Below are 12722 nucleotides of genomic sequence, written 5' to 3' on the forward strand. Positions count from 1 at the left end.
TTAGGCAGGGATGGGGAGAGAGTAGAAGGCCCCTGTAGCCTGAGGTCTCTTAATCAGCTTTAACAGATAGCCCTGCATTTGGGGTTTATAGCACATCTGTCCAGCCATTAGTAAGGTGGATACTTTGCTTTGATCTCCAGTAGGTAATGACTTTCATGTCATTTCTGTATTGCTCTGAACTAGAGGGACAGAAGGATGAGTCAGGATTTTTAATCTCCAAGACACTTCAGTTTTCCTAATCTAATCTTCTCAAGAAACTCCACCTCCAATTCCTTCCTGAACTCCATCATCTTCCACTGTCTCCCCTCTGTCATTTTGGCAAGAATTTTTGCCTTGCCTCAAGCTATAGGTTGAGAAAGACCCATAAAAGAACTTTCCGTATAGGTTGGTGGAGTTGTAAGTGGGTCCTTGTATTGGAGGGGAGGGTGGGTAAAATAGGAAAAGTGGGCAGGTGGAAACTTTCTACACCAGGAGGAAGCAAAGGAACGAAGGAGATTATTTTGTCTGTTTCCTCTCTGAACACACTTCCAGATTTTCCTTGGCCAGGACACTGCCAGCCCTGCATTGCAGTAGGTCAGTCACTCTTAATCTTCTGACACATCTTTTTATATGTCCTGGGGGTAGGACAGTAGAGATCAGAGGTGGCTCCTGAGTTGGAAAGACTCGAGTAAAGTCTGTGAGTCTTTACTCTCACACACAACACTTCTGGTCACCAAAGGTATAGGGTTTTCCCCCGACTAAGCAATTCTGCAACACCATGTGAGTGTCCTTCAGTTGCACTCAATTCTGACACCAGCTGCACGTGTCAGATCCCACAGGTTAAGGGATTAGTCCCACAAGACTACTCTTCCCGACTTCAGTTGCCAGTCACGAGTAGTAGGTCCCCAGGTTACCCCCAACTTCTGATTTGTAGCCAAATCGGAGTTTCCCATGACACCTGCCTTGCATCCGATTAATTTGCTAGGGCAGCTCACAGAACTCAGGGAAACACTTACATTTATCAGTTTATTAAAGGATGTGATAAAGGGTACAGATGAACAGCCAGATGAAGAGATACATAGGGTGACGTCTGGGAGGGTCCCGAGAGCAGGAACTTCTGTCTCCGTGAAGTTGGGGGTGTGTCACACTCCTGGTAGGAGGCGTGTTCACCCACCTGGAAGCTCTCTGAACCCCATACTACTGGGATTGTATGGAGCCTTCCTCACCTAGGCATGGTCAGTTATTCACTCCATCTCCAGCCGCTCTCCCCTCTGATGTGGGGGTGGCGCTGAAAATTCCATGCTTCTATTCATGGCTTGGTCTTTCTGGTGACCAGGCCCCAACCAGGAGCCCGCTCAGAGTTGCCTCATTAGAACAAAAGATGCTCTTATCACTTAGGAAATTACAAGGGTTTCAGGAGCTCTGTGCCAGGAACTGGGGGCAGAGACCAATACATATATTTCCTGTTATGTCATAGATCCTTTCCAGCCATCCTCTCTGCCCTTAAATGCACAGACTTCCCTCCATTTGTAAGAGGGAAAGAGATTTTATTTTCTCATGCTCCCCCCCACCCCCGCCATTGAGTCCCATATGCCTTTACAGTGAAGACCGGCCAGGGCTGGGGGGCGGTTGGCATGTATTAGGTAGCCAAGTCCCGTACATAGTAAACACTTGGATGTTTGTTGAACGGGTCAAAGGGAGTCATCCACCCTGAGGTGAAGCTGAGGTCCTGGCAGATGATGGTGTAGAGGAGGAAAGACCGCACAGGATGGGACCCTGGGAGCACAGAGTGTGCAGTCGGAAAATGTGCTAGGAAAGGAAATGGGAGCTGGGAGAATCAGAAGAGTGCAGTGTCATGGAAGGTCAGCGAGGAGAAAGTTTCTGGAAGGAGTAATTGGGTCCAATTCTACAGAGAGAATGAAGGCAGTCAGGACTTGAAAATAGTCACGCATTTGTTGTTGTTGGGACCTTTTGGGAGAGCAGTTGCTGCAGGCTGGTGGCTGGGAAGAGGCAGACTGCAGAGGGATGAGGAGTACCCGCGGGGGAGGAAGCGCGGAGCCCGTGGGCATCCACGCGGCAGGGGATCAGCTGAGGAGGGCCAAGACTTCACAAAGGATATTTTGGGATGTGGAGACTTGAACAGGTTTGTAAGCTGAGAAGGAGGAAAAGTTTAAAATCAAAGGGATGGGATAACTAAGGAAGAATCCTCGTAGAGTGGGCAGCTTCTGTCCTTTCCTGACCCAACAGACACCATAGAGCCAGGCTTGGGGTGCAGTGCTTCAGTGATGAATGTGAGGGGCTAAGAGATGGAGGTCAGGGTGGGCGGTGTGTGGGTACTGTAGGCACCTCCCATGGCCTCGCCGGGGATGGGGGCGTCGTCATCATTAGGGCTTCTTGACTTCAGAGGCACGAGGGAATAAGCTTTTCAGATAGTTCACGGTTTCTTTCACTGTTTTGTCCAGATTCTTCCCAATTTTATGGCCAAGCTTGGCCAGTTTTTCCTCTGAGGTGGTTGCTGAGGAATATTGGGAGAGAAATGTCAGGGTAAGGCTACTGTCCCCACCACTCTCCACACTCTAGCAATTCTTTCTATGGTGCTGGCACAGGAGATCAACGGATTCTCTGAGTATCATTTACCTTTAATTCTTGTTCCCCCCTGCAGCTTCCTTTCTCTTTCTAACCCCATCCATTTCCCCCAAGGAAGCAAGCTCTTTTCTGCTCAATGCCTTCCCAGCCTTTCCCCCTCTTCCCTGGCTCCTAACAAGCCCCCGGAGTGAGTTCTGTCATCTCTTCTAATTGAAAGGCAGCATTTCTGAAAACTATCCTTCTGGGTATGGGGTGAAGCAGCTCAGGAGTTTGATTCTTTGGTCTCTCGATGGATTCGATCACAACCTCCTCTTCAGAAAACCGGCTCTTCTCTGGAGATAGCAGACTCTTTAGAAAGGCCCTCCCTGGAGACTTGGTCATTCTTGGAGAGGCTTTTGGGCGTGAACTACGTAGCTGGGACCAAGAGATGGAGTGAGTGAGGGGCAGAAAAAGAGCTCATAGCAGGAAGCAGCCAGCCAGCACTGTGGAGGGTATCAGGGTTGAATCATTGCCCAATTTGTGTAGACCGGGACTGAGGTCCCATACCAGCATCCAAATCGATGAGCACCTGAAAGGCACGTCCCTGATTTTGAATGCCCTTGAACAAGAGTTCCACTTCTAGCAAATTCGCCTTCCCAGTGAAAAGAGATTAACTATGCAAACACCTGTCCCCGTGTCTGGTGCATAGGAGGGGTTCCATAAACATTGTTTCTCTTCCTCTGAATTCTGGGTATTGCTTGAGTCTCCCTCTCTAGCTTCTCACAGGTAAGGGAGGTTAGCTTGAGATTAAGCCATGTTTACAGATAACCAGCAAAGCAGAGTCCTGCAATGTGCATGGCTTTTGGGCTGTAGGGGTGGGGAGCCTGGGCCCCATGAGCCCCTCTGGCGTCGTCACCTCAGAGCCGAAACTACTTACCTGCTGGCATTTAGGTCTGCAAGGCAGTCCCCACTCCCATCTCCAGCGACTACCCAGCATGAAGTGCTGTTCAAATCGTTCCTGGATCTTGACCAGTTAGTACAGCAGGAAAGATTAAGGTCCGACCCCTGGAGGGGTTGTCTTTGCTCCCCTTCCTCTTCAGGTGGAGAATTCATCATTGACTGGACAATTTGTTACCCCCACCAACTACTCTAACGCATGCCAACATGAGACGTACAGGCATCTGTGGGCTGAGCTTCCAAGTGGATTTCATCTTTTGGCCCTGAAAACAAAAGGGCTCTGAAAACTAAATGTCTCCAGAGGCCTGAAGACATTTAACATGTGAGATGCTCCCATGCCACCCCTCCTGCCCCAGCATTCTCCACCTGCCTTACCCTGCTTTAGGTTTTTCTTAGCACTTCTAACACCACATGATTTACTATTGTTTGTTTCTTCCTCTTAGAATGTAATTTCAGTGATGACAGAAGTCTCTATTTTGTTAGTGTATCCCAAGCACCTAGAACTATGTGTGCAGCACAGAGTAGGTACTTAATAAAAACCTGCTGAATGAATGTGAGTATTGTACAGAGGGGGGCAGAGAGGTCCAAAGAAGGGTAGTGACTGCCTGGGGTGTACAGCATCATCAGAGGCTGGAGTCTTATCTGAATCTCTGTTGACCCATAGTCTTCCCTGATTTGGGTCCAGTTTGGCCCCTCTGCCCCAGCCCCAGCCCCAGGCTTTCTAGGTTGCAGGATTTCAGGAGCCATGTGCTCTAGTCCCCCGCTTCCATACTTCAGTTATCCAAGGTGTGAACTTTTGCTTTTCATCTCCCCACCTCTCCACACAGCACATTACAAGGGTTAAGGAAAGGCCTTCCTAGTGCTGAGGTTGCTCAGCTGACAGCTCAGTGAGCTCTAGGGGACAAAAGGGTGTCAGACTCACCATCAAGGACAGAGAGACAGGTGGAGGACAAGCTGGCCAGCAGCAAGACAGTGAAGAATTTCACGGTGACTCTGTGGCAGGGTCTCTTTTCCCTGGGGAGGTGTTGTTGACCAGGCAGACTGGCAGGGGCTTTGTTTATTTTGGGGTAGGGATGGGTCTGGGGAAACTGGTTCAGGATTGGAGCTGGGACCACTCCAGGTTTCCCCTCCCAAGTTCCCTATTCCAAATACATTTGTTTTTGGGAACTGGAGCTTCTGGGAAACCAGTTGACAGGAAAGTGAGGCCCCTAGTATTCCCCCTGGCCCAGGCTATGCCAAGGGTGTGCCAGCCCAAGGCTCCATCTCTGGAATTCCTTGGAATAATTGGGTGTGGTTTCCTTCCTTCATGGTACTTATTACCATGAATAATTTTATTTTTATTTGTCATCATTTAATTAATATTGTTCTCCCTCAAGAGAATGGAACTTCCATGATGGCTGAGATTATATCTGTTTTGTTTGTCATTGTTTTTCCAGCACCTAGAAAGGAGCTGGCACATAGTAAGGGCCTGAAATATATCAGTAGGGTAAATGAATAAAGTAAGGACGGGTGGTCCTCCAGGCAGGTGGTCCTCCAGGCAGGTGGTCCTCCAGTTTACAGATAAAGCTCTCCATCACGTCAGGAATGAAGGAGCCAGGCAGTTCAAGGAAGTCCAACTACATGCCAGGCACTGTCCTAAATATGTTCATATGAAGTATTTTACTTAATTCCTGATGGTTGTGAGGTATGTGCTATTTATCAAGCAAAACAAACTGATGTTCACAGAGGTGAGGTGACTTTCACAAGGTCACACGACTGGGTCAATTTGAACCCAGGTTGGTCTAACTTCAAACCCTATGCCTTCCACATCTAGGGTCTAGGGATCTAGAAATGGACCAAATGGAGCAGGGGGACGCCCGCAGGGCACCTGAGGCGAGAGCAGGCGGGGGATGCACCTAGGACGTGGTCCTGGGCCCAGGGACCGAACTAGTTGATCTCTTCTGCCCTCCTCCAGCTAGAACTTTTGGTGATCTCTCTGGAAACTGTTTTTGGATCATTTCCAAGAAGGAGATGGCTGCTGCACCTTGTTGGGCATGTGGGGTCCCACTGAGGGTAAGCTCCCACTTGGAGACCACAGAGAACTCTGAGCTGTGCCAGCCCAGATGAGGCCTTCTTCCCACAGTGGGAGGGAGGAGCCCGGGGACTGGCAGTCATCCTCCAATTGCTCTAGTGCTGTTTTCTCCTTAAGGCAGCGGTGATGTGAAGGAAGGGAGTGTGTCTTTGTCTGCCACCCACCTCCCCTTCCTCCTGGATTTCCCCCTCTTAGTGCAACCTCCCATCCTACAGCCCAAGAGCACTTAGGAACAAGCAGGAACAGAGGAGGGCATTCACAGTGAGTCCTCAGCTTTCCAGGCTTATTTCCTAATACCCCTAGTAATTCACAAGTTTAGGCTTCCAGACAAGGCTATTTTGGTGATTTCTCATGGCTCTTCTGGCCTTCAGTCTGTCCCCACTACAGTCCTCTGTGCTAATGCTGGAGGAACCTCCTGAAGTTCATGCCACAGCTCTACTCAAAAGTCTTTAATGACCATCCGTTACCCATACAAAAAAGTCCAGGCTCCTTGGCCATGTGTTCAAAGCCCTCCATATTTCAGACCTCATCTCTGGCCTCTGTGAATTACTCCCTGCTCACTGTAGTGTTATATTTGTGCTCACTCTGGTCCTCTGTCAGGAGTGTGCTTTCCTCTCCATCTTCCTGCTGTGTTCCTGTATCATAACCCACCTCAGATGTTACCTCCTTTTTCACCATTGTACCTGCCTTGGTTAGTCACCTCACCTCTGCGGTCCCACAATACATTCTTCACATCTTCATCTTTCCATCCTTATATTCCACTACTACTTACTGAGTGTCTGCCATTTTTTAAGTTTTGGGGAGATGATGGTGAGCAAGATTGCCTGGCCCTGGCCTTATGTTTTTTACCGTCTAGCATTTATCACACTCTATTGTAATTCTGTTTAAATCTATTGCTCCTACTGGCCAATTACCATTTTGAGGGCAAGAGCCACAGTTTATTTATCTCTGTATCCGAATTGATTTAGCACAGATCTTAACACTGATAAGTGTTCCTGTTTGGTAAATTGAATCAGTCAATTTGCCTGTTCAAAGCTGGCACCTGGGGGATATGTTTGCCATGAGTGAGGAAGGAGGGACCTCTGAGACGACTTCCTCAACACTTAAATATTCCAACAAGGTTGTGTTGAGTGTCTACTTACTATATGCCAGAAATGATGTAGGTCCTGGAACTTTAACACTGAGCAAAACAGACCTGGTCCCTGCTCTCCCAGGTAAAATGCAAACCAACCAGTTCAATGTGAATTTCAGATAAACAGTAAATACATTTTTCAGTATAAGTATGTCTCAAATATGGGACACACTTACACTAAAACTTTGCTTATTGTTTATCTGAAATTCACATTTAACTGGGTGTTCTGTGTTTTGTTTGGTAAATATGATAATCCTACCCCAGGGTTCCAGAGCAGCCTCCACACTCTGCCCTCTGTCCCTCCAAGAGCCCAGACTCCACCTGTGTGCTCAGCTCCCCACCTGTGTAGTGGAAAGATGGACTGAAGAGGTGTCCAAGTATCACAGCTATTGTTCCTTTCTGAGAAAAGAGATTGCAGTGGCACTTTGCGCATGAGTTCTAGACTTTAGGTGAGATGACCCTGTTCCTCTGGCCATTTCTATTCGATGAGGAAGTCTGGGTCTTATCCAGAGACAACCATCAACAGGCTGGGCATAGGAAGAGCCGTGGCTTCTGAGGAGGCCTGGGCGAGAGACCTGTCCATTTCTGGTGCTCCATGTTGAATGGCTCCTAACCCAGTCAACAAGATCCCTCTTGGTGAATTCTGAATGTGAGACAGAAGGAAAATTCACTGAGGTGTAACAGTAGATGCAGAGGAGAGAAGGAAGCAGAGAGAGGCCAAAGAGACACAGAGAGGTCAATACTTGTGCACACAGGAGCTCCTGGGCCTGAAGTTCTGGCAAGAGGACTGTTACCAGAGCAGCTGGAGAGAAACTCACAGCCCAACCACAGTTGTTCCCGGCATAGCACTCCACGAGGCCGCTGAGATGCTATCCTGATCTTCCTTCCTTCTGTCACTCGATGAAAAGTGAGTGAGTCTTACAAACTTGAAAAAGCCTATTTTATCCAAAAAAGCTTTACCTTTTAGTCAGGACACCTGCATCCAAGTGTCAATCTGTCATTACCTCATGTAATTACCTCACTGTGTGGCCCTTGGCCAGCCATTCCCCCTCTCTGGGGGCCTCATTCTCCTCAGCAAGGAGAGAAAGGGTCCAGAGGGATGTCCAAGGATCTCTAAGGTTCCTGTTCTGGGATCTGAGAGCCCCTTGGGTCAAGGGTAGAAACTTCTTTGGAGATTGTTATTTCGAGAAGGATAACAGCTGGTTAATCTGGAGCTTCAGGGTACACAGAATCAGCTGGGGAACCTCCCTTCTCCATTTAGTAGGTCTGGGATGCAGCCCAGGAATCTGCATTTTAAAACCACTGTCCAGGGCACTTCTGATAAGGAGATGCTGAGGATCACACCCACTTCTGCTAATAGAATGGATTCTAAGTAAAAGTTCAAACATTTTTTCTGGTAAAGATTTTTGGAGGCAGAGAGTCGTGTGTGTGTGTGTGTGTGTGTGTATGTGTGTGTGTGTGTTATTACCAAGGTGGCTGCTGGCCTGGGGTATTGGGGATTGGAGAGGAAGAGGAGTAGAAGGAGACTAACATTCTGTGAGGTCTGACCTTGAGCCAGATACATTGGTGATTTAATTCTCAAAATAATCTGTAGGGTAGTATTGATTGGGAAAACTGAGATTCACAGAGGTTAAGTAAATTTACCAAGGTGACAGACATCAGCCGGCAAAGCTGGGATTTGAACCCAGATCTGTTTAGCTCTGATTCCTACGCTCCTCCCAGAATGCCCTCCCCCATCCTCACCCAACCATCACTGGAGTCAGCTCCACAGTAGAGCAACCATAAACCCTTGGTTTCCCTGTGGGGCTCCATTTCACAGACTGTGTGCTGTTTCCCAGATATTCATTGACAATCCTGGGAAATCAGTGTTTCTGCCTCCAAACACTTCCCAAACTGCATTTATGCTCAGGAGCAGTAGGGGAGTCTATTGTTACTACAAGAGGGAAGAAAATAAGGCCATTGACAGGGGAGCTCAGAGGGTAACAGAGCCAGAGGGAGCAGGTTCACATTGGAGGTGGGGGAGTGAAAGAGGTCAGGAGGGAGTCAGCAAGGGGCAGCTAACTGCAGAAGGATTCCACTTCCATATGACGCTGGGGCGAGTGGGGAGGGAGAGCAGCTTCTGTCCTGCTCAGTCAGGCTCTAGCAGTTCTTGAATGAGTCTCTAGTTCTTCAGGGTCCAGTGCTGAAAAGTCCACTCCAGCCATATCCAGTTTCTCTGCAGGAAGGTCTGAGCCAGACTTGGCTCCACCTGGGCACTCTACGGAAAAGGCTCTCTATTTGGGAGATGGGGACTCAAACATGTTGCTCACGTGGACTGGCTGCTCAGTGCCCCCCACGTCACCCAGTGTGCTGGGTTGGGAGTCTGTGAGCACTGTGGGTGTGAGAGCTGATGCGCCAGCTACACTGAAATCTGGTTACCCAGATGCCTCAGGACCACTCACCCACCCCTGGGGCTTCAGGCAGACTTTTTTCCCTCTCCTCTTAAAGCACTTACTAACCACCCCTCACACTACATACACAGCATTCAAATCAGATGTTTTGTATCAATATCAATCCACAGCTTTGATCTATGGGGTTCTATTCCAGTGAGGATTGCAGGCTGTGGGAAAAGGCTACAACAAATCAAGTTGGTTGGAAGTTAGACATCCTGGAAGCCAGGGGATTTGTCCTGCCCACTTGGACATTGGGAGGTGAAATAAAGATGGCAGAGTACACAATGGAAGGGATGGTGGTTGTTCTTGGGGCAGACACAAAATTATGGAATTTTCTATTTGGAAGGAATCATGTGATTTGTGAACCTACAGTGAAGATTCTGAGTGAGGAAAGGCCCTAACAGGTAGTGGCTGTGACACATTTAGGGGCATTTCTATTCTCATTAATTCCCTCATGGGAGGGTGAGAGGAGGGTTTGACACTGGGGCCCTTGTTTAGGGATGCACAGCTTTGGAATACAGGTTTTGAATGAAACCCAGAGCTCTCAATTTTCCTAGCTAGCCTCAAGTACCCTGTTTCCCTGAAAATAAGACTGTCTTTTGGAGCAAAAATACAAAACCCCGTATTATATATATTATGTTATGTTATGTTATGTTATATTATATTATATTATATTATATTATATTATATTATATTATATTATATTATACCAGGTCTTATAGTAAAAATAAGACCAGGTCTTATATTAATTTTTGCTCCAAAAGACGCTTTAGAGCCGATCGTCCGGCTAGGTCTTATTTTCGGGGAAACACGGTAGGATGCTTTTACTTGCAAATAATGGACAGTCTGATTCAGTTGGCTAAGACAAAGAGTCTCTGCATCTCCTGATCTTCATAGGGTTGTTATGAGGACTAAAAATATTAAAATCTGTATAGTGTTAGAATAGTGCCTGGAACATTTTTAAGTTTTATAGAAGTTAGCTATTATTATTGTTGTGGTTATTTATCATTATATAATTTTGGATGCATTTTTTAATCAGTTTTTGAAGTGAAGGAATATTCTCTTTTTCCAAGAATATTAAATTAGCTCCATCTTACTGTTGAAGTTACTTAGATACATACTCCATCACCATACTTTCCTGGTCTATTTGACCTTTATGGACTGAGGTGAATTAGATTCTCTGCAACTACAAATCTTGCATTTCCTAAAGTTTCGGTGCTCTTTTATAAGGAGCAGGCATATTTATATCTGTTAAATTTTTATTGTGATTTGCAAACTTTATTTATATAGTCTTTCTCATCTCATTTAATGCGTTCTCACTGAAATAAATCTTATCTAATATTAAGATCAATATTCTGCTTTTTAAAGTTTGTATATGTGCTTTTGCCTATCCTTTGACTTTCAATCTTTCTGAAGTACTTTTCTATTGAATTTTGTGTAATTCCCACAAACAAAGACTTTCTCATCATAACCTCAATATAACCGCTAAAATCAGGAAAGTAACATTTGATATACTATTGATACCTTATTGCCATCTAAACAGCAGGCCCCATTTAAACGTTGTCCCAATAATGTCCCTATGACAAAAGGATTCAATCTAAGATTATGCATAGCATTTAGTTGTCACAGTTCCTCAGTCTATCCTTGATTTTCATGGCAGTTCCACTTTTGAAAATTATAGGCCATTTGTGTAGAATGTTCCCCAATTTGGGTTCATCTGATTTTTCTTCACGATTAGATTCAGGTTCTTCATTTTTGTCAGGAGCATCAAGAAGTGACACTGGCTATTCGGCCGCGTCCGAGGGGTGCTGCCTGGCCGTTGTCATGGACCAGACCACCTGAAGGGCTCCCCTGATGTTGACTGTTGATGATTTAAAACTCCGCTAGAATCTGTATGTGAAGGATTCTGAGACTCTCCAGCCACCTCAGCATCAGCTGCTCTCTGACTGGGTCCTGATTAAGGTCCACCCGAGACAGACTTCATTGGATCCACACTCAAGAAGACTCTCCCAGGTTTTCCTGAACCTCCTACATCGCCGTCAAGTGCCAGCGCCTTAAGACTTGGGTAGGTGTATTACAACGGCAAGAGTGCCAATGCCCACAAAGACCCATTGGACCTGTCAGCTCCTCTGTTTGACCAAGCAGACAGAATAGCTTACCAGCCACGCAGAGTAAGCCACGTGCCTCTGCATGACATCAGCCGCTGATTAACATACAAGAGAAAATATCTAGACTAGCGCCCTATCTTTCCTTGAAAAGCTGGGGTTTGAAGGAGGTATTCTGAGATCTGTGCTCCTAGCAAGTGACTCATAATGTCATAGAGCGGATCGGTCCCTGAGTTCAGAGACTGAGTTGCAGCTGAGTGAAAAATAGACAACGAAATCTTAAAGAATTGCACGGAGGTGCGAGCCAAATTTAACCTCCTCCAACTAGGGGTGGTTGGACTGAGAAATTGCTCAAGCAAACTTGTAATAGGACTGGTTATTTGGGTGTCTCTCTTTGTCATTGTTGCCTCTTACTGTTACATTGCTTTCTGTGTTGTCTCTGTAGGCCAGATGTTCTCAGATGAGTCACATTGCCCTGACTGTGGAAAATGGTGGTTCCCTAGTTTAGAACTAGGCCACTGGTTGTACCAAACTGAACTTGTTGCAAATGAATGTCACCAAGTATTCTTGGACCGTATTAGCAGAGCTGATTATTGCCCTGAGTGCTATCCTGATAATTCCGCTAACAGAAGTCTTATTCTTCCTTGGTCATTCCCACTGGAGTGGGCTCCCCAAAATCTGACCAGGTGGACCTTTGAAAGAGCTTGCTATCCATTTCTTCTGGGTCCTCCGCTGGTTAGAAAAAGGATACATGACTCTAGAGTAGCTGGCTTTAACCCTGCATTACAGTTAATCTTGACCAGAACAGAAACAACCTTAAACAAAAAACTTGGCCAAAGCAGTTAACTTCTTAAATAGTCAAAATCATGGCGACTCTAGAGGGTTTTGTACTAGAAGCCCAAGGAAGATAGGAAAAGGACTCCTTTTAAATCTGATCCAGACTGTCACTACTTTGGGGAACTGCTTAAATTGTTGGATCTATTACAATGGTCTACACCTATTTTGTCCAGCACGAATTTAATCAGTATTCCAGACAGACTGTTCGTCTAGAACCAGACTATTTCACGTTCTCTGTTTTGGAATTAGCTTACCCCCCTTAAAAAGCTCTACAGCCTCATTATTGACAAATGACAAGGCGAGGCCCATACTGTCTATAGTATAATGATGTTTCTAGGGATAATTTTTGCGGGAAAGCATCCTCACCGTCGCTTGATTCTAGGTGATTCTGGTAAAACAGCTAGACATCTTAATAAGAAACGACTTTGTTCTAAATTCCACCTCATATATTAATCAGTGATTATATATCTCTATATATTGCAATTTATTTATGTATAATCATTTATTTATCATTGGCTCTCTTTGGCCTCAGTGTGGCTTTGACATTATCGATGCTGGTCACTGTCAGAGAAATCACATTCTGTCAGGTAACACCTACATAGGTGAAATAAACACATGCAGAAATGCCCCTGTCTACACTTCCT

The 12722-nt window shown here is 46.2% G+C and overlaps 2 protein-coding genes across 2 annotated transcripts; one reads left to right on the forward strand and one right to left on the reverse strand.

The window, feature by feature from the left end:
- Positions 1-2363: 2363 nt before the first annotated feature.
- On the reverse strand, positions 2364-7548 carry LOC117028816 (glycosylation-dependent cell adhesion molecule 1-like). The gene is given in 7 exon segments (XM_033117679.1): positions 2364-2494; positions 2742-2883; positions 2885-2957; positions 3229-3242; positions 3724-3764; positions 4424-4515; positions 7523-7548. Coding segments are annotated over 7 exon segments (519 nt in total).
- A 4041-nt stretch (positions 7549-11589) lies between these two features.
- LOC117029157 (torsin-1A-interacting protein 2-like) lies at positions 11590-12513 on the forward strand. The gene has a single exon (XM_033118205.1). The coding sequence runs from the start codon at positions 11692-11694 to the stop codon at positions 12085-12087; it is 396 nt and encodes a 131-aa protein (XP_032974096.1). The 5' UTR covers positions 11590-11691; the 3' UTR covers positions 12088-12513.
- The last annotated feature ends 209 nt before the right edge of the window (positions 12514-12722 follow it).

The sequence above is a fragment of the Rhinolophus ferrumequinum genome, chromosome 10 (assembly GCF_004115265.2).
Source record: "Rhinolophus ferrumequinum isolate MPI-CBG mRhiFer1 chromosome 10, mRhiFer1_v1.p, whole genome shotgun sequence".
In the NCBI taxonomy this organism is placed as follows: Eukaryota; Metazoa; Chordata; class Mammalia; order Chiroptera; family Rhinolophidae; genus Rhinolophus; species Rhinolophus ferrumequinum.

Coding starts and splice junctions, on each gene's coding strand:
- LOC117029157 (XM_033118205.1), top strand. CDS start 11,692: ATGTTCTCAGATGAGTCACATTGCCCTGACTGTGGAAAATGGTGGTTC.